Source organism: Papio anubis, unplaced genomic scaffold, assembly GCF_008728515.1.
Source record: "Papio anubis isolate 15944 unplaced genomic scaffold, Panubis1.0 scaffold174, whole genome shotgun sequence".
In the NCBI taxonomy this organism is placed as follows: domain Eukaryota; kingdom Metazoa; phylum Chordata; class Mammalia; order Primates; family Cercopithecidae; genus Papio; species Papio anubis.
The window spans coordinates 57,154-85,009 of record NW_022161735.1 but is presented as its reverse complement, the minus strand read 5'-3'; the positions used below and the strand labels follow the sequence as shown (position 1 = coordinate 85,009).

General features: G+C 41.0%; 1 protein-coding gene across 1 annotated transcript in view; it reads left to right on the top strand.

Moving 5' to 3' along the window:
* Positions 1-27,856, top strand: part of LOC116272720 (SHC-transforming protein 4-like) — a 100,200-nt gene that overhangs the window by 20,874 nt on the left and 51,470 nt on the right. The window contains exon 2 of the mRNA XM_031661492.1: positions 20,342-20,412. Coding sequence (XP_031517352.1) covers positions 20,342-20,412 — 71 coding nt within the window. The remainder of the gene's footprint in view (positions 1-20,341; positions 20,413-27,856) is intronic.

Sequence of the window (27,856 nt, the reverse complement as noted above, 5' to 3'; positions counted from 1 at the left end):
TTTTTTTTTTTTTTTTTTTAATTTGAGAGGGAGTTTCACTCTGTCTCCCAGGCTAGAGTGCAGTGGCGCCATCTTGACTCACTGCAACCTCTGCCTCCCATTTTCAAGTGATTCTCCTGCCTCAGCCTCCCCAGTAGCTGGGACTACAGGCGCATGCCGCCACGCCCGGCTAATTTTTTGTATTTTTAGTGGAGACAGGGCTTCACCGTGTTAGCCAGGATGGTCTTGATCTCCTCATCTCGTGATCCGCCCGCCTCAGCCTTCCAAAGTGCTGGGATTACAGGCATGAGCCACCGCACCCGGCGTGCAGACATGTGGTTTTAACTTTCTTGGATGTACACCCAGAAGTGGATACTGATTGGAATTCAATCTCCTTTTTTTTTTTTCTGATGGAAATGGAGCCTTCATTCTAACAGTCATGGAATGCAATGGTTGGTTGCCCCTGAAGTCTGGGTTCCCAAATGGTTGAGCTTTTTGAATTCATCTGTCTATATTTTTATACTTTTTCAGATTTCTTTTGTTCAGTCAGCTATCACTTTTTGCTTTCCAGAGTGAGTCTGTCTCTGGGAGGACCCAACATTTCAATTTGGTCTCTTGAGCTCTGGAGAGGACAACCTGTTACCACTGTTATCGAAACCAAGGGTAAATGGGCTCTGAATGAAAGACTGGGTTGCTCTCCTAAGAGAAGAACATAAGCATAAACGTTAGTGTTGACTTAGTAGTATTTTTAGATGTTTTTGGGTGCTTATTTTTGTATTCTTAGCAATGCTTAGGACATTTGAAGTTGTTAGGTGTAATACTTTCAGTAAGATGTTATTGTATAAAGACTCTACTTTCAGATAATGGGGATTAAAACGTTACTTTTGCTGACATACAGGAAAGTCTGTTTAAGAGCTGCTGAACTGATTCTAGTAAGAAATCTTTTCACAGAGCTCCTTTTTGGTAGGAAGGGGGCTGCAGAGGAACCCTGGCTCCTCAGCTGCCATCTGAAAGCACAGTTTAAAAGATCCCCCTTATCACTTCAGATTAGATCACTACAAAACTCAAATAACTGGAGTTTAAACAAGATAGACGTTTCCCTTTTTGTTCATTTAGGTAGGTTGGCCAGGGCTTCGGTCATCAATAACCCAGGATTCTTCCAGCTTTCTGTTTGGCCATCCTTAACACATGGCTTCCATCTTTGGGCTCATTCAAGATTGCAATAAGGCTGCTGGAGCACCCAGCATCATACCCATTTTTCAAGCAGCAGGAAGAAGGAATGTCAAATACGAATGGTATACCTCCTGGCTGCGTCAGCCCCCTTTTAAATAGTTTTCCTTGAAATCCTACCCAATAACATCCTCTCACATCTCCTTGGGCTCCTGGCTTCCAGGGAAGCTGAGAAATGGCAGTTTTTAAGCTAGGTACTTTGGGGATCTGTTAGTAAGGAAGAAAGAGTCAAAGGAAAAGGAGCAAAAGATGTAGGTGGGACACCCGGAGTCTCTGCCCTGGCTGCCTAGGCTCTCATGCTTTAAGATGGATGCAACAGAGGTGGACACCACATGGTGTTGCACACAGAGCTGGGCAGAGCTTTGCAAGAGTCTATCCCTTTACCATTTGAAAGTTTGTAGGCTTAGATTGTTGAAAAATAAATAGGCCTTTTTCTAAAGAAGACGTAAAAATGGCCAACAGCTATATAAAAAGGTGCTCAACATTACTGATCATCAGGGAAATGCAAATCAAAACTATATGGGATATCATCTCACACCTATTAAGAGGGCTATTATCAAACAGACGAGACAATAAATGAAGGTGTGGAGAAGAGGGAACTTTTGTGCACTCTTGGTGGGAATGTAAATTGGCACAATCATTATGAAAACAATATGGAGGTTCTTCAAAAAATTCAAAATAGAACTGTCATATGACCCAGCAATCCTATTGCTGGGTATATACCCAAAAGAAATGAAATCAGCATTTTGTAGTGCTATCTGCACCCCCATGTTCATTGTAGCATTATTCACAGTAGTCAAGATACAGAAACAACCAAAGTGTCCACTGATGGATGGATGGATAAAGAAATTGTGGTATATATACAATGAAATATTATTCGGCCTTAAAAAAGAAGGTAATCTTGTCATTTGTGACAACATGGATGAACCTAGAGAACATTATTCTAAGTGAAATAAGCCAGATGTAGAAAGAAAACTACTGTACGATTTCACTTACATGTGAAATCTTGTAAAGTTAGAATATATAGAGGCAGAGAGTAGAACAGGGGTTACAAGGCCAGGGAGCGGGAGAAAATAGTGAGGTATAGGTCAAGGGTCCCAAACTTGCAGTTATGTAGGATGAATAGGTCTAGAGATCTAATGTGCAGCATGAGGACTATTGTTAGTAACATTAGATTGCAGACGAAAAATTTGCTAAGAGAGTAGATGTTGGGTGTTTTTACCCACATACATAAACATTCTTGAGAGGATTGTTTTTGGTAATGGTTGAATTGTCTATCTTAGTTCTTTGGTGAGACTTTCTGGAGGATATGGGGTTTCAGAACAATGTTAAAGGAAGTGATGCTATCAGCAGTCCGTCTTTAGGTATTATGAGAATGGCTGGCTTAGAGCCAGCGTGGTATCACCTACACTTGGTTTCCATTGGTATACTCATGAATGCCATTGGTCAGGGGAATTCAGGGCAATGGTTTAAGGTTTGGTGTGTAGTCAGTATGGGCAAGAAAAGAAGCTGCCTAACTTCTATGAAAATCTCAAGCCTTAACTAGACTTCTCATTAGCTCTAACCAACTGACCTCTCCCATCTCCTAGACTCTTCAGCATTCCTGAATTTTTGATTACTTACCTCAATCTATGTATCTTTCTAGAAAGTCATTACTTAATGTAATAACCAATGATAATAATTGATTATCATGACAACTTCAAGCAATGTAAAAAATAACTGGATAATAATAACCAATAATTAATAATAATTCACTCATGCTAGCAGACTTTAAAGGAAAATAGAGATCTCCCTGTGCCCTTTCTTTCTCCTTAGCTAAAAACGCTGAATTTTTTTTTAAAAGAATGCAAGCTATAAAATAAGTAACTTGAATCTAGGATCCTATTTACATTGTATCCTGAAGGTGTTGGTTATTTAAGTTATAAGGGCATTATTTGAGTTTGATTCAAAAATCTATGTTTGATTTTAATGGGAACCTGATGTTTGTGATTGAATAGCTTAGCAAATTTCTATGCTTGCTTAGAGCTTTGTGCTGCTGCGTGATCTTGTTCAAGTCACTTAAATGCTTTGAAAATAAAGGGGTTGGGACAAATAGTGTTGTCCATCACAAAGTTTTTATGAATCTAGGGTTTTTGTTTTTTAAAAAAATGCTGACTAACAGGTCACCTCATTCTAGCTCTGATCGTGATGACCCTGGGATGTAATCCTGAAGCAATCCCACAGTTACTGAAGTCACAGGATCCTGCTTCTGTCCATCCTCATAGCATTGCCATTTACATAAAATCAGGCTCAATCCTGATTATTTATAAGAATATGAGTCAAATATTGCATGTTCTCATTTATAAATGAGAATGAAATAATATGTACACATGGGCATAGAGTTGAAATTGATAGTCATTGGAGACTCAGACAGGTGGAAGGGTATGAAGGAAGTGAAGGATGAAAAATTACTCAATGAATACAATGTGAACTATCTGAGTGATAGTTACACTAAATGCCCAGACTTCACCACTACCCAGTATATCCATGAAACAAACTGCACTTGTACCCCTTAAATTAACACCAAAAGAAGATTCCCCAAAAGGTATCCAGACATGTGAAAAGGGCAACTGTCTCTTCAACTTTCAAAGTTACTTAATTTGAACGCTTGAGAGAATCTGAATCATAATTAAAATAATTTATTAGAATCAGGTCTTTCAGATTTCATGGGTAGTCTTCACTCTTGCCTCCCCAGGGACTGTGATCTCACCATCATTTCTCTTCTCTCCTGTTACTGTCAACCTTTCTATCAACAAATATGCTCAAATCTGTTCCACCCTTAAAATAACACCCTCCCCTAAGCTTATCTTTCCCCTATTGTTAAAATACCAATTTCTCAAAACAAAAACAAAAGCACTGTGCTCACCGGTTCACTGCCTCATCTCCATATCAAATTTTAAATCTCTTGCTACCTGGCTTCTACTTCGATTACTCCACTGACATTCTTCCACAAAAGCCAACAGTTGCCAAACTCCTATGAACATTTTCCAGTTCCTTAGCCTATTGACCTTCTCCACTGCCCTGAATTCAGTCAACAACTTCTTCCTCCATGGAGCTCTGTGTACCTTTGGCTGCTGCTATGTCATACTCTTCTGATTCTCTTTGTACATCTCTGACTTTTGTTTTGTGACTTTAGTAGACTGTTCTCTGCCTTCCCTTTAAATGCTGAGTGACATCAGATAAACCATTTAATTTTTTATCCACAAAAAGTAGAGGAGTTGGAATAGATCATCTCTAAGGTCCCTTCAAGCCCTGGTGTGCTTTTAGTCATGTTATCAGGAGTCAGAATTCACTGCTCGAGGTACAGACAACTCTTGTGTTTCATGTAAAAAGAAGTATAATGAGAAATGATTACCATTTGAGCTGATTAACATTTCTGCAAAGCCGTATTGTTGACTGCCGCTTTTTCAAAGAAGTCATAAAAGCTGAAAACTAGTACAGCATAATTCAGCAGTTTATCACCATGTGGGAGAATGACTAATGTGAGTCATGGTTTCAGTATAACGAACATTGACCATTCATGTAGGACCTCAGGCTGTGACATAGAGAGAGAGTGACGTCAGTGAGGTCCTTTGCCCACATGGTCTCCAGACATGACCACACATGGGACATGCAAAGTCCTAGAGCACTGGGAAGATTGATGCTGCTACTAGGGACATCATCATACTGATGCCACCACTAGGGACATCAACTTTGACCAGACATAGCAACTGATGACAAAAATTTTGGCCTTTGACACTGCTGAGTCAAGAGGAAAATGGAATAGAAGAAAGAGTTTGATGGAGCTGCTGTTTGTCTACCTTATGGCAGTATTTGCAGATGCTCTTATTTGTGAATACACAGAGTTCCTCCAATAAATATTTAATTAAATAGAAACTCGAGGTCCTGGGTACTCAAAGCTGAGTCAGGTTTGTGTGATTTTAGGGGGTAGGATATAATTATTTAATTTTTTGGAGGAGCTTATAATTGAGAATGAAGGTCACAATACCCCAAAAATGTTCAATAGTAAGTGGATTATGTGTTGGCAGGAGAGACCATAAACACAGTGTCACTATTAGGTTATATCATATTCTCAACTTAACTAGACAAGAATACCAAATATAATTGCTAGGTCATTCACTAAACCATCCTGCAAGGGCATTGCCTTGGCTACAGCAGTAACCATAACCAACTTGATGGTGGACATGTTGGGCCTCTGAGAAAATCGACAGGGCCCCGTGCCATTTTCTTAGCAGACACCTAGAGCACCCTTGTTAGCATCTGTGTCTGGGCCCATCCCTCTGCTGCCCCATGATGGGGTGCACAGGGCTGCTGCCTCTTGGCATCTCTGCCTAGGAGCCTTGGAATACCAGATGGGCTTCCAATGGCAGGCCTAGTCATTAGATTAGCTTTGTCTGCACGGCTATGATTCTGGCTTTTTGCCTAACCTTTCAGAGCAAAGGACATCCAGCAAGACTCTCCTGGGAAGCAGATTAACTTCTGTGAGTCACTGCTCTTCCATCTCATTTATGATTCATGACCTGGGCTGTATTTTTAGCTTTTATTTATTTGGGTCTGAGAAGTGGGCTGGGTGGAAGCGTAGTTGGGAAACTCATGAAAGAATAAGAAGAAATTGGCATTACATCTAAGCGAGGGTGGCCTGAAACTTGGTTACACATCCTCAGATATTCAGCATAGTGTATTGAGAGCCTACTACGTGTCACATATTGTGCTGGACTCCAAGAACAAAAGGGAAAATGAGAACCAGCTTCTGCCCTGCAAGAGCTCATTGAATTATGTGGGCAGATGGTTAATTGGATGATTAATGTAATGTTGCCCCTGCTGATATCTCAGCCATATCCCTGGACATTAGTCATATTGAAGTATTTGGTATTTTTGGAGCACCCCTTATTTTCGGCCTTACCTCTTGCACGTGCTGTGCCCATTGTCTGGAAATTCTTCCCCGCCCCCCGCCACCTCTCATTGCCTGTCCTTCACAACTCGCCCCAGCATATGTGGAGCCTCTCTGACACACTCCCATAGCCCCTTGCATCCCAGTGCTCATCACACTCCTATAAAGCGCTGTTGATTAAGGTCCCTTCACAGTAATTGAGGCTCGTTTATCAGCTCCCCAAACTAAGGCAGGTAGAACTGAAGACAATCAGGAACAGCAGTATAGTCATCCCACTATAATAATGAACATATGCTGAGACCTTTTTATGCGCCAGTCCCTGTGCTTAGCACCACACATGCATTACCTGATTGGATCCTCACAATAACCCTATGAAACACATAAACTATTATTCTTGTTTTATGGATGAGGAAACTGAGGCTTTGAGAATTAAAGTTATTTGTCCAAGGTTTCACAGCTAGTATGTACAAAGCTGAGATTCAAACCCAGGCATTTCTGATTGTCTAAGCCCCTGCTCCTAGACTCTAAGCCATATTCCTTCTCCCCTTTCATGGTTATTGTATCAGTCAGGATAGGGCAGGTCATTCTATGTTAACAAATAATTCCAACATCTCAGTGGCTTAGACAAAAAGGTTTACTTCTTGCTTATGCCATGGTCCGTAGCACATTGGCTGGGGGCATCCACTCTATGTCATTCTCACTCAGCAACCTAGGCTGAAGGTGGCTCTCTATCTGTGCCTCCCCAATTGCAAGAGAAAGGAGATGTGACAAATCACTCCCACAGTGATATCATTGGCCGAATCAGGTGCTGTACCCAACTTCAAAGGGGCAGGAGAAGTGCAATGGTAATGTGTACTGGGAAGGTGAAGAATTGGAAATATTTGTGCCACGGCACTAATGACTCCCACAATATAAAAGAAAGGAGTGAGGGAAATAGAGAAATGAAAATAATAGAGGATAAAGTGTTCAGAGGAATAAGGGCCTTCCAGGGAATAGGAGAAAGCTTGCCTTTTGAAACCATAGGTCTCCAGTTAAACGGCTGCTGGGATCAATTATTCAGTTGTTCTTCCTGTAAGTTGCATTGTTAAGGCTTCTTCTCTTCTGAATGGATTAATACTTTGACACAACCTGGGATTTCGCTGGATCTATCAGGAGAGAGTAGTCAATTGCTATTACAAAAGCATCTTAATCTGAATAGGGTCAACTTTTGCAAGCCAGTATCCAACTCTCATTTACATTATGGAGAACCAGTCCCACCAGGTTAAAGACTTTCTCCAACAACACAGAGTAGCATTCCTGGTTTCCTAGGATTAGGCCTACATGGTGATAAAGAGCTTAAAAGTTTCTTAGGAGGCTTGGCTACAGTGCCAACACTTGTTCCTCCCCGCAAAAGACTTGGGTTAAAGCTATTGGTTGCAACTTTTAGATCTCAATAGCAACATTAAAATTGAATATAAAATACAAGCCCTCAAGGAATTTCTGCAAAGAATATATTGGGAACATTTTGGTCAAGGAGAATTCACCTTTGTACAAAGCAGTTCCTGTTTTCGGAGAACACAGAATGGCTGACATAGTATAAAACTGAGCACAATACTTACTGTCTTAGGTACTGGATGCAACGATATTTTGTCAAGTCACTATAAGTTATTAGATAATGTAAAACATTTGCTACATATAGGGGGTGTCTGGCCTTACCACTCCTCTTCTCTTCATGATATGGATAGATAGATCTATATGTATATCATTTATATCTATCTATATCTATCTATCTATCTATCTATCTATCTATCTATCTATCTAGCTATCTAGCTATCTATCTATCAATGTGTGTGTGTGATGGAGTACTATCTTCCATATATAATATATGCAGGGTATGAGTATCCCCTAGATGGTAAACTTCTTTAGGTGAGAGAGATGACATGGAACAGCAGCTTTAAACATCAAAAGATCTGGGTTCTTCTCCATTAATCAGCCCTGTGGCTCTTGAGCACAGCATTGAACCTCTGAGAATCAGTTTTTACACCTGTAAAAAGGCATCAGGGCCAGGTGTGGTGGCTCAGACCTGTAATCCCAGGTTTTGGGGAGGCCAAGGTGAGAGGATCACTTGAAGTGAGGAGTTTGAGATCACCTGGGCAACATAATGAGACCCCATCTTACAAAAATAAAAATAAATATAAAAGGAGATCACCTACCTATTCAGGTCTCATCACAGTTTCATTATGAGGATCAAATGATATAATACTCTTGAGACTAAACAGAATACACATCTCTATTTGTGCAGAGGCACACAATCAATCACACAGCACAACTTTTCTGGCCATGCCCAGCAGCAGAAAGAGCCATTTGTGGCTCCCAACACATTGGTGCAAAGTTATTCCAAGGAGAAATCATAGCTCTCAAATGCTATCAGTATAGTTTTTGCCACAGGGATGACCTCCAGCTGGGTGACTTTGTCTGTGCTCAAGTCTGTAGGCAGAGATGAAACCTCTCTTAGTTTAAAGAAATTCCCCTGTGTAAGGAATTTTCAATGGGAGTAGGACTTTTGGAATGAGACAGCGCATAGCTGCCTCATGGGATGCAGATGGTTGTCATACTTTCCTTGCCCACAGATGACCAGTACTATTTTCAGAGAAATTGAAAGATTTATTTGGACAATTGTAGCCAGCTCATTTCCCAGTGTATTAGTCTGTTCTCACATTGTAATAAAGAACTACCCAAGACTGGGTCATTTGTAAATGGGGTTTAATTGACTTACAATTCTGCAGGCTGTACAGGAGCCATGGCTGGGGAGGTCTCAGGAAACTTACAATCATGGCAGAAGGCAAAGGGGAAGCAGGCACAATCTTGGTTCAGCTTACTTTAGGGGGACTGGGAATAGAATCTTGGGGATGGAGACAATGGAGACTCTCTCCATCTGCTGGGGTGGAGTCCACTTAGCAGGGAAAGACATCGAAGGAGAGGGATTGGGCCAAGTGAAAGGCCTTGCTCACTTCACAACCCTGCCTTTTGACTTGGGCAGGAACCTGGAGAAGGGAGATCTTCCTTTCGTAAGAGCAAACAGAACTCCCAACTTACTGTTAGAAGGTTCCATCATTGTAATGACTAATGACTTACAGGGTTGAAATTTCCTGGTTGCTGAGTCTGCAATAGGAATGACTGAACAAATCCACATTTTCAGGCTTTAAACCTGGAGCAGAAGGAGGAGCTTTCAGCAAAAATAGATGTTTATATTTTAAAAATACACATTCAATTCAATCAATCAAAATATATTTGGAGGGTCTACTATGTTCTAGGTGTTGGGGATACAATACTCCCTGTTCTTTGTTACTGATCTTCTAGTGGGGGAGACAGATAGCAAGCCAAAAAATACATAATAATTTCAGCAGTAAGTGCTCTGTAGAAAAGCAAATATAAGAGAATAGTGGAGAAGGGGAAAGTGTTAGCAGCTCTATGCTCCTTGATGCTATAGATTATATATATATATATTTATGTAATGGTATTATTACAGCATTCAAAGGTGTTGTAAGATTTTTCCTAAGAAAAGTCAGTCTTTGCCAAGACCACTTGCACCTATTTCTTAAAGATGTGTTCCAAGCAGCCCATCTCTCTGTCCATCTCACTGAGCTCTCTCTCAACTTGCTTCCCTATTCCAGGGCAGGAGATCCCCTAACCCCACTGCTTCAAAACCCTGCCCAGGTTTTCATTTGATTGTTGTTACACTAAAAGGGGAAGGATTTTCCATTCCCTTCTTACATGACCCCCATTCCAGCTCAAACCCGGCACAAAGAGGGCTTTGGCCAGCTTAACTTCAGGATTATTTTAATTGACAATATACCCCTTTAAGAAGGAACACATTACAGATGGTCCAGTTAGGATGCAGGTTATTTTGAGACTTCCTGAACATCATTTCTTGGCTAGTTCATTCAAATAAATCATTTAATTGCACTGTAAGAGGTGCTGGGCATAATGATGACTAAGACTCACTCCCTGCCCTTGAGAAGCCCATAGTCCAGCAGGAGGCATAGACATTGGAACAGATAAATTGCAGCACCACTGGGTGACTGCAACCTAGTGGTGTGACCGAGATGCTCTGGGAGCCCAAAGGAAGAGCAATACACTCTACCTCAAGGCTGGAGAATATTTCAAACAACTGTAGTAACTGCTGATGCCTCATTCATTTATCCATTATTCATCCATTCTTACATATTTCCTGAATAGTTTATATCAAGGATTACACACTGCCTGCAGATATTGCTTATTTGGATTCTTTCTGTTGTTATTACTTCTTGGTAATTGCTTTATTGAGATGTAATTCACATACCATATAATTCACCCATTTAAAGTATACAATTCAATGGTTTTTTTTTAGTATATTCACAGAGTTATGCAACTATCACCAATTATAGAACATTTTTATCAACCCCCAAAGAAATGCTGTACCTGTTAGAGGTCACACTCTATTCCCTAAAAACCACATAGCCCTACCTTCTAGCTCTACAAATTTGTCTATTCTGGACATTTCACATAAATAAAATAAAATCAGTCTTTTATGATTATACTTTTTCACTTAGAATTAATATTTTCAAAGTTCATTCATGCTGTAGCATGTATCAATACTTCATTGCTTTTTATTGCCAAATACTATTCCATTGCATGATATACCACCTTTTATTTGTCCATTCATCAGCTGATGGACATTTGGGTTATTTCTACTTTATGGCTATTATGAATAATGCTGCTGTAAACATTTAAGTGCAAGTTTTTGTGTGGACATATGCTTTCCATTTTATTGGGTATATTTCTAGAAGTGGAATTGCTGGGTCATACGGGTAATTCTATGTTTAACTGTTTGAGGAATTGCCAAGCTGTTTCCCCTAGTGGCATTACCATTTTACATTCCCACCAGCAATGTATGATGGTTCCAATTTCTCCACATCTTCACCAACATTTATTTTCAGTTTGCTGGATTGTATTTTAAATTACAGCCATTCCAGAGGGTGTGAAGTTGTACCTCATTGTGGCTTTGATTTGCGTTTCCCAATGGTAAATTATATTGAACATCTTTTCATGTGCTTATTGTCTATTTGTATATATTTCTTGAAGAAATGTCTGTTCAGATCTTTTGCCCATTTTAAAATTGAGTTGTCTTTTTATCATTGGGCTATAAGAGTTTTTTAAGATATATTTTAGATGCAAGTTTCTTAGCAGATATATCATTTGCAAATATTTTCTCCCATTCTCTGAGTGGTTTTTTCACTTTCTTCTTAGTGTCATTGGAAGCACAAAATAATTTAATTTTTCTGAAGTCCAACCTATATATTTCTTTCCTTTGGTTGTTGGTGCTTTTGGTGTCATATCTAAGAAACCATTGCCTATTCTGAGGTCTTGTGATTATGCCTGTTTTCTTTAAAGAGTTTTACAGTTTTAGCTCTTATGTTTAGGTCTTGTGACCATTCTGAGTTTATGTTTTGCTTATCGTATGAGATAGAGGTCCAACTTTTATATACAATTGCTCTGGTGCCTTTTGGTGAAAACAATGTCATTTTTCCATTGAATTATTTTGTCACCTTTATCAAAATTCAATTGACAGTGAATGCAGGGGTTTACTTTTGGACTCAGTTCTGTTTTACTAATCTGTATGTCTATCGTTATGCTAGTACCATATTATCCTGATTGTGTAGCTGAGCAGTAAGTTTTGAAATTGAGACATGTGGGTTCTCTAACTTTGTTCTTTTTCAAGATTGTGCAGATTGTTTGGAAATTACACATGAAATTTTAGGAAATTACACATGAATTTGAAGTTACACATGAATTTTAGGATCAGTTTGTTAGTTTCTACAAAGAAGCCATCTGAGATTTTGATAAGGATTGTGTTGAAGTTTTAGATCAGCTTTTAAGAGTATTACTATCTTAACGTTATTAAGTCTTCTGATCCATAAACATGGAATGTTTTTTCCATTTATTTCACTTTTCTTAAATTTCCTTCAGCAATGTTTTTCAGTTTTCAAAGTGTAAGTTTATCCTATCAAATTTATTCATAAGTATTTTATTCTTTTTGATCACATATTGCAAATGAAATTATTTTCTAAATTTCATTTTGGATTGTTCATTGTGACTTGCTGGAATTAAAAATTAGGAAAACTTACAAATAAAGTCTGATTTCTGAACTTCTTTGAAAAATCATAGGGTCTGGTTTCCCAAACGGTAACGAGGGACTGGAATGATTGGTTTGGGCCTTGTTCTTTTTGTAGGCCATATGGTTCCAACTTTCTCCTAATCTAGCTACTTTCTTATATCTAGTTTACTTTACTCATTAATATCTTTATTATTAAGCATTGAGTTTTTGGCCTTTATGATTGTTCTTTTGGGAAATCTAAGTTAGAAGAGATTCAATATGAAAGAGCAGTTAATATTATCTAAATCCTTAATGTGATTGTTTTTATATATATATCCCATTCTTTCTTAAAAGTTACCTCAAGCTGTATCTTACTTTCTCATCTCAAGAATATTGTTGATCCAGGCTTTACACAGAGGATATAAAGAAGAAACAGACACCGTTTCTGCTATAAAAGAGATACAGACACATTGATGAAGAAGTAGTTCCATATTAGCAATGTAAGTTTTATTAAAGGTCTGCTAGAAGTTCATACAGATTATAGAAGAGGGCCCAAAGAGGGTCAAGGCTGCAGGTAGAGATGGGGAAGAAGAGGAGAGATATCATAAAAGAAGTAACTTTTGCATTTCTTTGTGAATAATTAGCAGGTATTAATCAGATGGACATGGATAAGAAGGACATTTCAAGAGGAAGGAGTAAAGGAAGGGGTTGTTCTGAATTTTGAAGCATGGTGAGTTCAGGCAAATGACTAGAGTGTAAAATGAGAGGGCAAAAGCGGGGAGGAAAAGGATAAAGAGTTCAGCAGGAACCAAATCATGAGAGGCCCTGTACATCATTCTAAGAAAGCTGGCTCTTTTCCTGAAGACTGGTGTTTTCTCCAAAGTGTGATTCCTGGACAACCTGTAATAGAAGGACCTGAGTGCTTATTAAAATGCAGTTTCACAGTCTTACTGAAGAAGAATCTCTCAGGGCCTGGGAATTTTATTTTTAAAATCTGATTTGTAAGTTTCCCTGGTGATTCTGAAGTTCTCTGAAGTTTGGGAAGCTCTGCTTTGAGGATGGGAGTCTTGGGAGTGTTTTAAGTGAGAATGATTGGGGGATAGGATGGAATGATAACATGCCATATATGTGTTTTAGTAACGTGCTGGCTGCACTGGGAAAGAGATTCAAAAGGTGGGACACCAGAAACCCCATCTTAGGGAGGGCCATATTCTAAAGTCAACAGTAGAATAAAACTCAGAATAAAGAATACACTGGATCATCCTTGAAATCTCCAACACCCGCGCATCTGGACGATCAATTGTCAGAATCAATGTCTTGTGTTTCTGTTTGCATTTATGGAGAGATACTCTTTCTCTGGGGCAGAGTATGTCTCCAAAAATGCAAACAGAAACAAGACATTTATTATTGCAAAAAGAAACACAAGACATTATTTAACTCTCTATAAATTCAGATACTCTTTCTCTGGGGCAGATAGTTACCCTACTCTCTGGCAAGTAGGGTTGAAAGACTGAGGAGATGAACAAAGGGACTAATCTCTCACTTTCTGCCTGCCAAGTGGATGCAGTTGAATTCATATGCTTTGCCCATGAATATAAATGTGAGACCCCAGTATTGCAATTGAGAAACAGAATGTGCCTAAACTTGGATAGTAAATGTTGGGGGTAGTGTGCAGGGTTCAGGGAAGAAGACAGGGAAGTTATGACAATGATAGGGAGATTGAAAGGATTGAGCTTGCCTCTTGATTGGTTGATGGATTTGAAAAAAAAAAGAGTTGACTTTTCTGGTTTATGTAATTAGGTGGATAGTGATACTATTGGTTTAGATCAGAAATGTAAGTAGAGGAATAATTTGAATGCACTGAATTTGAGATGCAATTAGAATATTCACATGCTGATACACATCTGAAGTTGGGAGAAAACCTGGGCTAAAAATGTGTGTGGCATGAGCATGAGGTAGTAATTGAAAGCAAACAAGTATACGTGCTAGAGACTGATTTTATTAGACTAGAGTAGAACCTAGGAATCAGAATTTTAATACTTCCCAAGTGATTCTAATATGCAATCAGGGTTGAGAACCACTGGGATAGGGAGAGAAGGAACCATTGTTTTTTAAAAAATAAGAAACTAGCAAAGGAGACTGAGAAGGAATAGTCAGAGAAGAAAGATGAGGAATTGGAGAAAATGTTCTCAGGAAAGCTAAAGAAGAAAGGTTCAGAGGAAAATGAAGGGGTTGAGTAGAGGTCAACAGCGGTAGGTGACCCCGATAGATGAGTAGGAAAACAAAAACCGTTCACTAAAGGAACTTTGAGGAAGCAGTTGGTTTGCTCAGGCAATTTCACTAGAGTGTTGAGGTCAGAAACTTTACTATTGTGAGTTGAGGCATGAGTGAAAGGAAGGAAGTAGAGACAATATTTCCAGGTTATGAAGGGAATGTCCCCGTTTCTTACTCTCCCATTTTTTTAAAGAATGGGAAAGACTAAAAATTATTTAAAGGTGGCAGAAATATCCTGCTGTGTTTTCCTGCCATTTTGGTGGCCTCTACCATTGTTGAACATTTATTGCATGAAGATCAGACCCTCCTTATATCACAGTTGATTATATACTGTTCTTCAGTGTTTGTTTTTAATTCGTTAACTATTTATTTTTATTTAGAGACAGGGTCTCGCTCTGTCCCCCAGGCTGGAGTGCAATGGCACGATCTTAGCTGACTGCAGCCTCAAACTCCTGGGCTCAAGTGATCCTCCTGCCTCAGCCTCTCAAGTAGCTGAAGTAATTTTCTTCCTTGTCTTAGCACTCTTATTATGAACTTATCAAGTGCAGGGCCTGTGCCTTAAACTTCTCTTGAACAATATTCTCCCGTACTCCTAGCTAAGAGGCAGGTATATTCTGAGAAAGGGAATAAACCACGTATAAAAAGGGATTTCACCCTACTTAATAAAACTGTGGTTCTTTTTGGCAAAGTCGTGAGCTTTGCTTATTTTATTTTTCAAATCTAAACTAATACTACATACTTATTTCAAAAATAAGTATGTTTATACTTATTTGTATAAATAGTACAAAAGTATAAAGTAAAAAGTAAAAATCTGCCTCTCTCCCATTTCCAAAAGCAACCACTGTTAGTTTCTTATTATCCTGCAGACCTTCTTTCTAAGAGTATAAGAATATGTATCTTTTTTTTCTTTAGGTAATGTGCTTGCCGTCATCATTCTGTAAGAGAGTTAGGATGAGACTTCCCATAAGTAACTATCATTCCTTTTCTCTGAAAACCCCAGTAATTTCTTCTCCGGAGAGCAAAGCCCAAGATACACATGGCCATAAATAGGCTGTTCACCTCTCCCTGGGAGCAAGTGGTTGAAGCTTAGACAGTACAAAAATATTATGACTGCCTTGGGGCATAAAGGGAAGAAGCCAGCTGGGAGTTAGGTAAACCCATGCCAGGGGCTGAATGGGCAGGTTGTCTGAGCACCGCTGCGTTCCCACCGTTCCTGTATGGCTCCAAATAAAGGTCTTCAGTGTCCTCTCCTCACCACAGGGTAGGGAATTAGGGAGTGTCCTCTGTCTCACCTCCTGCAGTTCCCAGAGCAATTTGGATTCACATCTGCTGTTACCATTGTGGTCCCCCCGTCTCAACACTGTGTCACTGTGTTCCTGGGTAGACCAAAGGGAGGGTAGTGGCAGCCAGCAGGATAACTCCTCTTTTCACTTTTTCTGTTATACAGGGTCCTAGCAATGGACTGCAGACTCTAGAATAAACCCTAATTCAGTACCAGTGAATAAATGAAACTGAGCCAGGCACTTTTCTTTAATAGGCTTCAATTTCCTCATCTCTTAAATAAAGTTAGCAACAATGACTAACCTCATAAAAAGGAAAGATAAGTCATCTCTTTTCATGGTTGTCCTATCTGAATGGGGCCAGGTTTCTTAAGAACAGGGACCATGTCTTATGCAGATCCGCATTTAATACATGAATGAGAAGTATTGTCATCTCCAGTTTATAGCTAACAAACTAAAATTCTCCTCTCTCGGGCCTTGATCTTCAGCCACTATCCGCTTATGCAGTCATCAAACACCCAAAGAAAGAAGTGGACAGAGTATTTTTATGCACCGCCCCCTCCCCGCTTTCTCATAGCGGTGGTTTTTAAGTGAAATGGATTGTGTGAGTCAATGGGAAGACCCACTCCATTCTTGTCTTTGGGGTAATTGTGGCAAAAATTAGTTGTGGTTTTCTCGACACATGCCCACAGTGGAAGGGGACTTATCCTCATTGTCAATCATCTCAGGCCATGACTCATGTTTTTCCAGAAACTTCCATTGTATCATACTGAGGCTTGCTGAAGTCACCCGTGCCATAGCTGACAGACAAGTGTATGAATCAAAACAGAGATTCACACGAAGGGAAGGGGATCCTGAAGCAATGCTTGGGCTTGCCTTAGTCCAAAGCAGATAAGGTCGTTATAGCCGTGAAATGTGATTAAGAACGAAACCTTGAAGGGGTTCCTCTCACCCCCAAGACACTAAAAATTCCTCTCCTCACTGATAACCAAAATGAATGGCAACTTACCTAATAACTGGGCTGAGAATAGCCTTCACTTTGACACTGTCCTCACGTGGGTCTCAAACTTGATCAGCCTTGAGTGTCCTTGTTCCAGTTGTTTCTTTTTGTCCCTTTGTCCCGCTCCTGTTCAGACGTGCAACCTACTCTCCTTTCTTTTTAAAGTTCCCACTGTCAACTCTATCATCCAGGGCTGTTCCCACCCACGGCTTATAGCCCGCCTGAGAAGTAGGGCACATTCTTGCCAGCTTCCCACTTCACTACAAAACCTCCTCGGTCTAGATTGTGTGTTGCCACTCCAAAATGAAGAACAACAAAAATAACAAATATGAAGTACATTGCTGAGAAATCTAGAAACCTTGCAAAGACATTGTTCTGGCCTGTCGCACCTGAGGCTGAGTCCTTGGTGCTCCTATACTCCTGAGTGGAGAGACCAGCCAAGCCTTTACCTCCCTCAGTCCCTCGGCTCTCCCCAGCCCCCGCTCATTGTAAAGGTACAATAGAATTGAAGAAAAGATGCTTCATTCATTCTTTCAGCATGTGTTTATTGAGTGCCCACCAGATCCTAGGCACTGTTGCAGGGAATACGGCGGTGATTGTGATCTTTACTCTTACGGTGGTTATAGCCAAGGGAATAAAAAGAGGTCCTAGACAAGCAAATTAACAAGTAAACCAATAGTCAATCAGTGATGAATAGGGGCTGAGATGAAGGGTGGCAAGAGGGGGCCTCTGAGGTGTGCCATTTGAACTGAAAACTGAAAGATGAGAAGGGATCTGTCCTGCAGAACAGTGTAGGAGAGCCAGGCGGAGGGAATGTCAGGTGCAGGGAAGAGCTGGGGTGTATTTGAGGAGTAGAAAGGAGGCCAATATGGCAGCAAAGTGTGCAAGGGGACAGTGACACTGATGAAGCTGAAGGGATGAGACGGGGCCAGGAACTCCAGGGTTTAGAGGTTTATAGTAACGAGCTTGTTTTGATCATAGATGCCAGGAGTTTCACCTGGTGGAGGAACATGATCTGATCAATCTGTTTTGAAGAAACCCTGTGGCAGAGTGTGAAAAATGTAGGTGCTTGGTCACTTTTTCAAAAAGTGTGCACTGATAGGCCAGTTGGTATCACCTTGTCTTCAGTCGGTGATTTACAGCTAAAGGGAAAGGCGATACCCACCTCTTCACCAACAGGGCCTCCTGGAGGTATTGGAGGGGATCCAGGCCTGCTCCCCAGCCTATGTGGGGAGTCCACTCTTTCCAGGGCCAGGAGTGCAGGAAATAGGGAAGCAAGACCTAGGCTCTGGGGCGGAAGAGGGCTTTGGAAGGCACCAAAAGCCAGAGCAGTCAGTGAAGACATATGGACAATCTTTTCACACCACCGGGACGTGAAGCTTGGATGCTTGGAATCTCCTTTCTTGACAGTTCTGAGATGGGCTTTCTAACCTACTTCCTATATCTAGCTTTCTTCTCCTAATAACCCTTATGGTTGAAGAGAAATCTCTAGACACCACTTTCTTAAGGTACCCAAGGCTTGGGAAGTTAAGAGTGATGGGGACAGAGTAAAATATCCAAAATGTTTCTTGTATCAGTAGTAGAGATTCCAAGAGGAGTGTAACTGAGTGTGACTAACAGGAGTCTCTTCCCAGCATCAGGCTCCAGGCAGCACTTGGTGCATTGAGGAGTTCTATCTGCACAATCTGCTCAGAAATACTATTATACAGCAGGACGTGGTGGCTCATGCCTATAATCCCAGCACTTTGGGAGGCCGAGGTGGGCAGATCGCTTGAGGTCAGGAGTTCAAGACCAGCCTGGCCAACATGGTGAAACCCTGTCTCTACTAAAAATACAAAAATTAGCCAGGTGCAGTGGTATGTGCCTGTAATCCCAGCTACTCAAAAGACTGAGGCAGGAGAATTGCTTGAATTTGGGAGGCAGAGGTTGCAGTGAGCCAAGATCGTGCCACTGTACTCCAGCCTGGGTGACAGAGTGAGACTCCACCTCAAACAAAAAAAAAAAAAGAAAAAGAAAAAGAAATACTATTATACAAGAAGTGTCTGGGCAGGTTCCCCCTCCCCACCAGCTCCTGACATCTTTTGACAGTGCTTTTGCCATTCACAAGCATAGAGAGGCTGGAAAGCCTCCAAAGGAAAGCTAAACAGGAAGCATATCATTTCCAAGGAGCCAACAGATCACTTTCAATTGGAACTCTTAGCTCTAGTAACATTTGTAAGGCAATTCTCAAATAAGCACTCTCCCTTATCAACCAAGCTCTGCTGGGAGGATTGACTCTCACAGCCTCACCTGGCAAAGCTACACAGAAGACTACTAAGTCCACGTCCCTAGGCTGAATCCTCTCAGGACTCCAGAATCCAATTTTCAGTTGCCAGCCTGTTATTTCCTGGATACCCTACCAGTGCCTTAAGTCAATGGCTCCCAAACCAATTCATCATCTTCTCTTCTCCTGGCTTTCCTGTTTCTGTTGATGGCATCACTGTTCCCTCTGCTACCCTGGCTGGAAACGTCTGAGTGAGTCATCCTTGACTCATCCTTCTCTCTTATTCTCCGTATCAAATCAACTGCCGAGTTCTGTAGTATCTGTTTCCATGATGTCACTTGAATCTGTCCCCTCTTTCCTATTGACACCATCCCTCTTCAGTGTGGGCTGTCATTACTTCCCTCGCCACAGGATCATCCTAACTTATTCCCTCACCATTAACCCACCTTCATACTGCCGCTGACTTAAGCCTCCTCCAACACAGATCTAATCGCATCATGCTGTTGCCAGCAGCCTGCCATGGATCCTCACTGCTGCCACACTAAATATAAACCATCTTTCAGCTTTATAAGTCACAATTCCTTTTGCAATACATGGTGTTCAAGCTAACCATACTCATCACTGATGCGGCATATGACTTTTGTCCTTTCAGGAACCCCCTTAATATTTAAATCAGCTGCAAAGGATGATAAGATCTTATATTACTAAGTTTGGCATTCTATGCATTTATATGCTTGTTCTATCCACTTAGATTTGACATTCCTGTATTCTTTATCTCACTTTTATTTTTGCTTCCTCTACTATTTGGGCCTTTCTATGTACCAAGCGTTGTTCTAAAAGCTTATTTACATGTAGGAAATAATTTCACTCTTCTAACAATTCCTATTGTATCCTCACTTTACCAGTGACAAGACTGTGAGGCTCAGAAGTTAACTTGCTGAGGTTCCATAACTAAGAAGTAGCAGAGCCAGGATGCAAAGTCACATGATCTGGCCCCAGAGCCCATGCTCTTAACCACTGAACCCATATTGGTCTTTGTTACTTGTGTTATCTATATTATGGTTCAGATTTAACTGGTGTTTTGTAATTGAATTGAAGCTTTAGGTGTGTGTCCATTAATAGTCAGAAATATCAATGGTAGGCGGAGGGTACAAATGTAACTTGATAGCAGAAGCTGATTTTAGTTGCTTCCCCGAAAGTCATTGTGAAGCTAAGAGACAGCTTCTTGGAATTTTTGTCCTACTTCTTCTTTTTTTTCTTCTTATTCTAGTACATGGGCTGTATTGAAGTGCTGCAATCAATGAGGTCACTGGATTTTGGAATGAGAACCCAAGTTACAAGGTAAGAAGCCAAAAATGGGAGGGGCTTTGAGGAGTATGGTTTAAAGTCACAATAATTTCTCCCACGGGAATTTCATGCAAACCTTCCAAGTCATTAGACACTTTTATTCATGTGACTGGAGCATAGAAGTTTCGTCCAGTGACCTTCAATGAGTGGCTTGATCTCATTGTGTGAAAGATTTCTCAAGTGTGTGGCAGTGCATCTGTGTTTCATGTAAGGGCGATTAAAATGATACAGTCTACAGAAATAGCTGGTTTCCCAGGTACCAAGAGTATTTAAAATTATGCCTGGCAGGAAGCGTTTACAGAATCAGACCTGTCAAGGAGGTAGCAGAAAATCAAACCAAGTAAGACTTTCAACGTGAGAAAGCCCAAGCTTTGCCCAAGCTCTTCCTGACGTGAGAACCTGCTTATTCCTTGTCTAGTTCTCCCTGCTCTGTGTACAGTGAGCCAAATGGAACAGTGGAACTGGGGAAGCTTTACCCAGGGTGACCCCAGGGAACTTAGGGGAAGAAATCAGAATCCTTGTTATGTGGAGCTCAAGTCAGAAGCAGAAATACATGGCATGGTTCATTAAAGCTAAGCCCAAAGCAAGGATGGAAAGAAGGAGTGAGTGCAGACTGGCAACTGGAAAAATGTGAGGTGAGGGAGATGAGGTAAGAGGACTGGGTCGATCTGAATGGTTCAGAACGAAGACTTGGGCATCCATTGGATGTGGTGCCAAGGTGTGTCTCAGGGGCATGCCACATTAGACCCGTGCTTGCAGGCCTCCTGTTCTGAAGGTGAATGTTGTCATGTAGAAAATAACTCTCCCTAATGCTCATCTCATGAAATTCTAGGCCTAGAAAAAGAAGTGTCCTGTGGTCCAAAAATTTAGGGAAAGGAGCCACATCACTCTTTAGGAGACTACAGTATACCATAGTATATTGAAGACTCTGAGCCTGGCGCAGTGGCTCACGCTTGGAATTCCTGCAACTCAGGAGGCCGAGGTTGGAGGATTGCTTGAGACCAGGAGTTCAAGACCAGCTGGGGCAACATAGTGAGGCTCCATCTCTACAAAAGTAAAAAGAACATAGCCAGGCACGTTAGCATATGCCAGTAGCCCCAGCTACTCAGGAGGCTGAGGCTGGAGGATCACTTGAGCCCAGGAGTTCAAGGCTTCAGTCAGATATGATTGTGCCACTACACTCCTGTGTGGGTAACAGCAAGACCCTGACTCTTAAAAAAAAAAAAGACCGAGAAGTCCTATGCTGCTGTAGTTGAAAAAAACTCTACCCCTCAAAATTTTCTTTTTCTTCTCTCTTTTTTTTTTTTTTTGAAATGGAGTCTTGCTCTGTCTCCCAGGCTAGAATACAGTGATGCAATCTCGGCTCACTGCAACCTCCGCCTCCTAGGTTCAAGCAATTCTCCTGTAGTGCCCAAGTAGCTGGGACTACAGGCGCATGCCACCATGCCCAGCTAATTTTGTATTTTTAGTAGAGATGGGATTTCCCTATGTTGACCAGGCTGGTCTTGAACTCCTGACCTCAGGTGATCCACCTGCCTTGGAATCCCAAAGTTCTGGGATTAAGGCATGAGGCACCGCTCATGGCCTTACTTCAAGATTTTCTAAATGTATTGGGCCTAGGATCCTTTTCTCATATAAAAGAAATGTACATCCAAGGGTTCCGTGAAATGTGCCTTAGGAAATGCTGATTTGGACTCTCTGCCTTATGATGCATTCAAATCTGCCTTTCCAAACCTCTCTCAACCTATCCTTGGTATTTCCTCTGGAGTCAAACATATTATATAATCCTGTGTTTAGTACTCTTGGTACCTACATCAGTTACTGGCACATGGCAGGGGCTCAGTGGATATTTATTGAATAAATTCATGGTTCCACCTGACTACACTTCCAGTATTTGCAAACAGCTACATTTCTTCTCCTCTTTAAATCTTCTCTTACACATTCTCAGTACCTTCAATTACTCTTCAAATGACATGGTATCTAGACTACTTTCCAAACTGTTAGCCTGTTGGTGGACGTATTTCAGGGTTTACTCCATTTTGATGATTCTTAATCTTGAGACAATTTTTCTTCCAATCCTGAGCAGGCTACAGATGAGAGAAAGAGGGCTGATACCCTAGGTGGGCACAGGACAAAAGAATTCTCACTGTCCTAACCTGAGAGCTATGGTCTGAATATGTCCCCTCAACATTTATATATTGAAACTTAATTCCCAGTGTGAAAGTATTAAGAGGCAGGGCCTTTAGGAGGAGATTAATTCATTGGCCAGAGACCTCATGAGTGGGATTAGTTATCTTATAAAAGAGGTGCAAGGGAGCTGTTTGCACCTTCTACCACGTGAGGATGCAGCAAGAAGCACCCATCTAAGAAGCATTGTGAGCCTTCATCAGACACCAGATCTACTGGTGCCTTGATCTTGGACTTCTCAGCCTCAAGAAGTGTAAGAAATACATTTCTATTATTTATACATTATCCAGTCTGGGGTATTTTGTTTTAGCAGCAGGAATGGACCAAGACACTGAGGATGACTAATTTTCTGTTCATTCACCCATTCATTCATTGATTCTTTCTCTTTCACTCGAATGTTTATGGAGTACCCAAAAAGTGCCTGAAACTCTTCAAGCATTAAAGATCAAGCAGTGAATAAGACAAAGCCTCTGCCCTCATGGAATTTGCATTGTTACTGGGGAAACAGACTATAGGCAAGGAAACAGATAAATAAGCAATATACTTTTAGGTAGGAAGAAGTGCTTATTTACTGCAACAATAAAGCAGGAAATGAGGATAGAGATTTCGGTGGTGGGTTTTTAAATTTTATTTTATTTTCTAGTTATAAAATATTGCATGTTTACTTAGACGATTTGGAAAGTACAGAAAAGTGTGAAAGAGAAAATTACTCAGAATCTTTCCTAAAGAGTGTGTTTATTATCATTCTGTGTTTAAAATCCCTTTCCAGTATTTTTTTCTACACATGAGCTTACAAAGAATTTTACACAAAATCTGAACAACATTATATACTAAGTCTCCCATATTGAGCAATTTCCTGTTACTAAAGATTCTAAAGCATGTTTTACCATGGTAAAATATACATAACAAGATTTACAATTTTAATCGTTTATAAGTGTATAGTTCAGTGGCATTAAGCACATTCACATTGTTGTGCAACTATCGACACCATCCATCTGCAGAACTTTTTCATCTTCCCAAAGATGAAAAACTGTACACATTAAACTCTGTACCCATTAAACAGTAACTTCTGGCTGGGCGCGGTGGCTCACACCTGCAATCCCAGCACTTTGGGAGGCGGAGGCAGATGGATCACTTGAGGTCAGGAGTTCGAGGCCACCTGACCAACATGGTGAAACCCCGTCTCTACTAAAAAAAATACAAAGATAGCCAGACCTCGTGGCACACACCTGTAATCCCAATTACTTGGGAGGCTGAGGCAAGAGAATTGCTTGAACCCGGGAGGTGGAGGTTGCAGTGAGCCAAGATCACGCCATTGCACTCCAGAATGGGCAACAAGAGCAAAAAATCCATCTCAAAACAAAACAAGACAAAACCCTGATAACTTCCCATTTCCTCTTCCTCCCCAGCTCCTGGCAACCACTGTTCAACTTTTTGTGTCTGTGAATTTGACTGGTCTAGGTACCTTATAAAAGTGGAAACATACAGTATTTGTCCTTTTCTGTCTGGCTTATTTCCTTTAGCACAATGTATTCAAGATTAACTCATGTTGTAGCATGTGCCAGAATTTCATTCCTTTTTAGGGCTCAATACTACTCTATTGTATGTCTGTACTACATTTTGTCTATTCACCCATCAGTCAATAGACATATGGGTTGTTTTTCTAAAATTTTAATGACTGCATAATATTCTCTCCTCCTCTTCCTCCTTCTCCTCCTCCTCCTCCTTCTTCCTCTTCTTCTTTATCTTCTTCTTCCTCTTCTTTCTATATAGAGACAGGGTCTCAATATGTTGGCCAGGTTGATCTTGAACTTCTGGGCTCAGGGGATCCTCCCACCTCAGCCTTCCAAAGTGCTAGAATTATAGGCATGATCCACTGTGCCTGGCCTCTTCTACTTTTCATCATTATAAGTAATGCTGTGATTAACATTATCTTGATTGTATTTCCAAATTCTAGAATTAGGATCACTAGGTCGAGCAATATAAATGTTTTAAAGATTTTTGATATGTATTGCTGGATGGCTCTGCAGACTATTTGTACTAATTGATACCCCCTTTTCCCAGGCATTTATCTATTTTTATCTACTTAATAAAATCTCTGTAAACTTCTAAGTCTATATTTCCCTATTATTTCATAAATAGTAAAAGGTGGACTGCTTTTTTTCCCCTCTGCTATGAGGATTCAGTTTATGTCTAATGTACACAGCCAGGTGAAGATGTCTGGTATGGTATCTGGATATTGTTTCTTGTAGATGTGTCTATACATGATTCAGGCATGGCTGATTGTGTTCTGAGCAGTTATGGAAGCTCGAGGGTGGTGGTCTTTTATTTTTAGATTTGGTGGTCAGGAAGTCCTATCTAAGAAGAGGACATTTGAGCTAGGGCCTGAATAAAGTAAGGGATCCAGCCATGAAAGTGTCTGAGAGAAGAGAGCTGAAGGTGGAGGGAAGATGGCCATGGACATCATGGGTCCATGGTGGCAACATTCGGGCAGGGAGTTTGATAAAAATGTGAGAGAGGTCAGGCACGGTGGCTCACACACCTATAGTCCCAGCACTTTGGGAGGCCAAAGTGAGAGAATCACTTGAGTTTTGGAATTTGAGATCAGCCTGAGCAACATAGTGAAATCCCATCTCTACCAAAAATAAAGAAGAGTAGCAAAAGCCTGTAGTCCCAGATATGCGATAGGCCAAGGTGGGAGGATCACCTGAGCCTGGAAGGTCAAAGTTGCAGTGAATTGTGACCACACCACTGCACTCCAGCCTGGGCAACAGAGCAAGACTCCATCTCTAAAAAAAAAAAAAAGAAAGAAAAAAAAAAAATTAAAATAAATTTTTAAAAGAGTGTGAGAGGGTGTGCATCTTCTCCCAAGAGTAGATGCAAAAACATTCAGTGGTCACCAACTCAGGAGGGGGAAAGGCTGACTGGAGGGGAGGATCAAGTTTTAAAATGTCCTATGGTGTCAAGTGGTCCTACTTGAAGTCTGGAGATTCCAGCCACCAGTAGACTGGGGACCTCATCCACGGTGGGCCTTGAAAGCAGTGAGGCTGATTTCCAAGTGCCAGAGCCAAACATCAGTCCCTTGCTTCAGAATCCTGTCCCCGTCCCAGCTTCCTGAACTATTTCCCTGGGGCTTGTTGAATTTGAAATGCTGTGACTTGTGGCTGCTTGAGTGTAGAGCAGACCTGGCACTCCCTGACCCAGTAGGGAGAAGGAAAAACCCCATCTAAGAAGGGTAAATTAAAAAAAAAGAGAGAAGGGCCGGGCACGGTGGCTCACGCCTGTAATCCCAACACTTTGGGAGGCTGAGGCGGGAGGATCACAAGGTCAGGAGATCGAGACCATTCTGGCTAATGCAGTGAAACCCCGTCTCTACTAAAAATACAAAAAATTAGCCGGGCGTGGTGGCGGGCACCTGTAGTTCCAGCTACTCGGGAGGCTGAGGCAGGAGTGAACCCACGAGGCGGAGCTTGCAGTGAGCTGAGATCACGCCACTGCACTCCAGCGTGGGCGACAGAGCAAGACTCTGTCTCAAAAAAAATAAAAGAGACAGAAGATATAAAATAGATTATCTCTCACTTTAAAGAATTAGCAAAAATCAAAATTTGTTGAACAGAAAAAATATATTGTGAAATTCACCTCTGACTTCCTTAAATGGTGAATTCCTTGGTGTTTCAAATAACGTTTGGTATGGAAATAAATTACTTTCACATTTTTTCTCAGGAGCTCACATATTGCTGAAAGAGAGGGTGATCTTTGAAACTCTTCTTTGAAACTCTAGGTCTTGAACTAAATAGGACTATGAGCTAAATGAAAAGACTTTATGAATGTAAAAAAATTTAAATAAAAAAGTGGAAACGAGTCAACAGTAATGTTTAATGATAACATCTAAGACAAATGGTAACAAAACAACCTGAACAGTGGTTGAACATCAAAAATACATTGCAGTTGAAAGAAGAAAGGAGAATGACAAAAAAGGAAAAATCAGAAGGAAGAGAAGTATTTGGGAAATTGGGTGGGAAATAGAGGTTGTTGAGACAGTGGTCCATATGGCCTTGAGAAACACACATTATTGAATGAGCCAGTTTAAAGTCAAGGTGAGAGGATGTCCTACGGATACTGCACTCAAATAAAATATTCCCATCCAGTTAACATATGGGGGATTTGGGTGGGAGGGAGATGGACGGGATCTTCTGTTGTGTTTTTTCAAAAAAATTTTCCATGGACTAAGTTAGGATTTCACAAGAAAAAAACTGTATTTTGTGTGATCACAGCTATCTCTAGACATTGACATATCACCAAACAGAATAATTCAGGTGTGAATGCTGACAAACTGGTGTGAGTAATTACCATTACAAATACAAACAATTGGAGGCTGATGTCTCACTCACTGTAAATATCTCACCTTCTTTAGATTCCAAATATCAGGGAGACAGCGATGTGAAATTCCTGGTAATAGAGGAGGAGCCATGATTAAGAGTGAGCCTTTGAAACAAAGGAGAAAGAGCAGAATTCTTGTCTTGATGAGGAACCTTTCTGCCAACCATTTGAGGGCTGAATCCACAGACTTAGAACACAGAAAGTACTCAAATAAGAGCAGAGGAAAATAAAAAGACAAGAGGCCATTGACTTCTTTAGCCATTCCCCGGATCTCACTCCTTTCAAAGCTCTCATCTTGCTTCCCTACCTTGACTCCAGATTTAGTCCCTGGGGGAGCCACTTGAGTGGCTTTTACTGTTGTTCCTCCACTAATTCTCACCCAGGCATTCATCCCCTTGACTGATTCTGGACCAGATCTCAATTTTTAATAATAGAATATTCAATGCAAAAGGGCAAAGGAGGAGGTTTTTACTGATAGTAAAGAGAAACAAGATCATTAGGAAAACAAAGGTTTCTAGCCACGGTTGTCTTTAAAATGTCTGGAACTCTATCGAAAGGAAACAAGAGAAGAGAGAAAGTGAAGATCATGCTAAGAATGACACTGCTATTTAATCTCTCCTATAAAAATGTTCTCCTTCACGCCTGTAATCCCAGCACTTTGGGAGGCCGAGGCGGGCGGATCACAAGGTCAGGAGATTGAGACCACGGTGAAACCCCGTCTCTACTAAAAATACAAAAAATTAGCCGGGCGAGGTGGCGGGTGCTTGTAGTCCCAGCTTCTAGGGAGGCTGAGGCAGGAGAATGGCGTGAACCCAGGAGGCGGAGCTTGCAGTGAGCCAAGATCCCGCCACTGCACTCCAGCCTGGGCGAC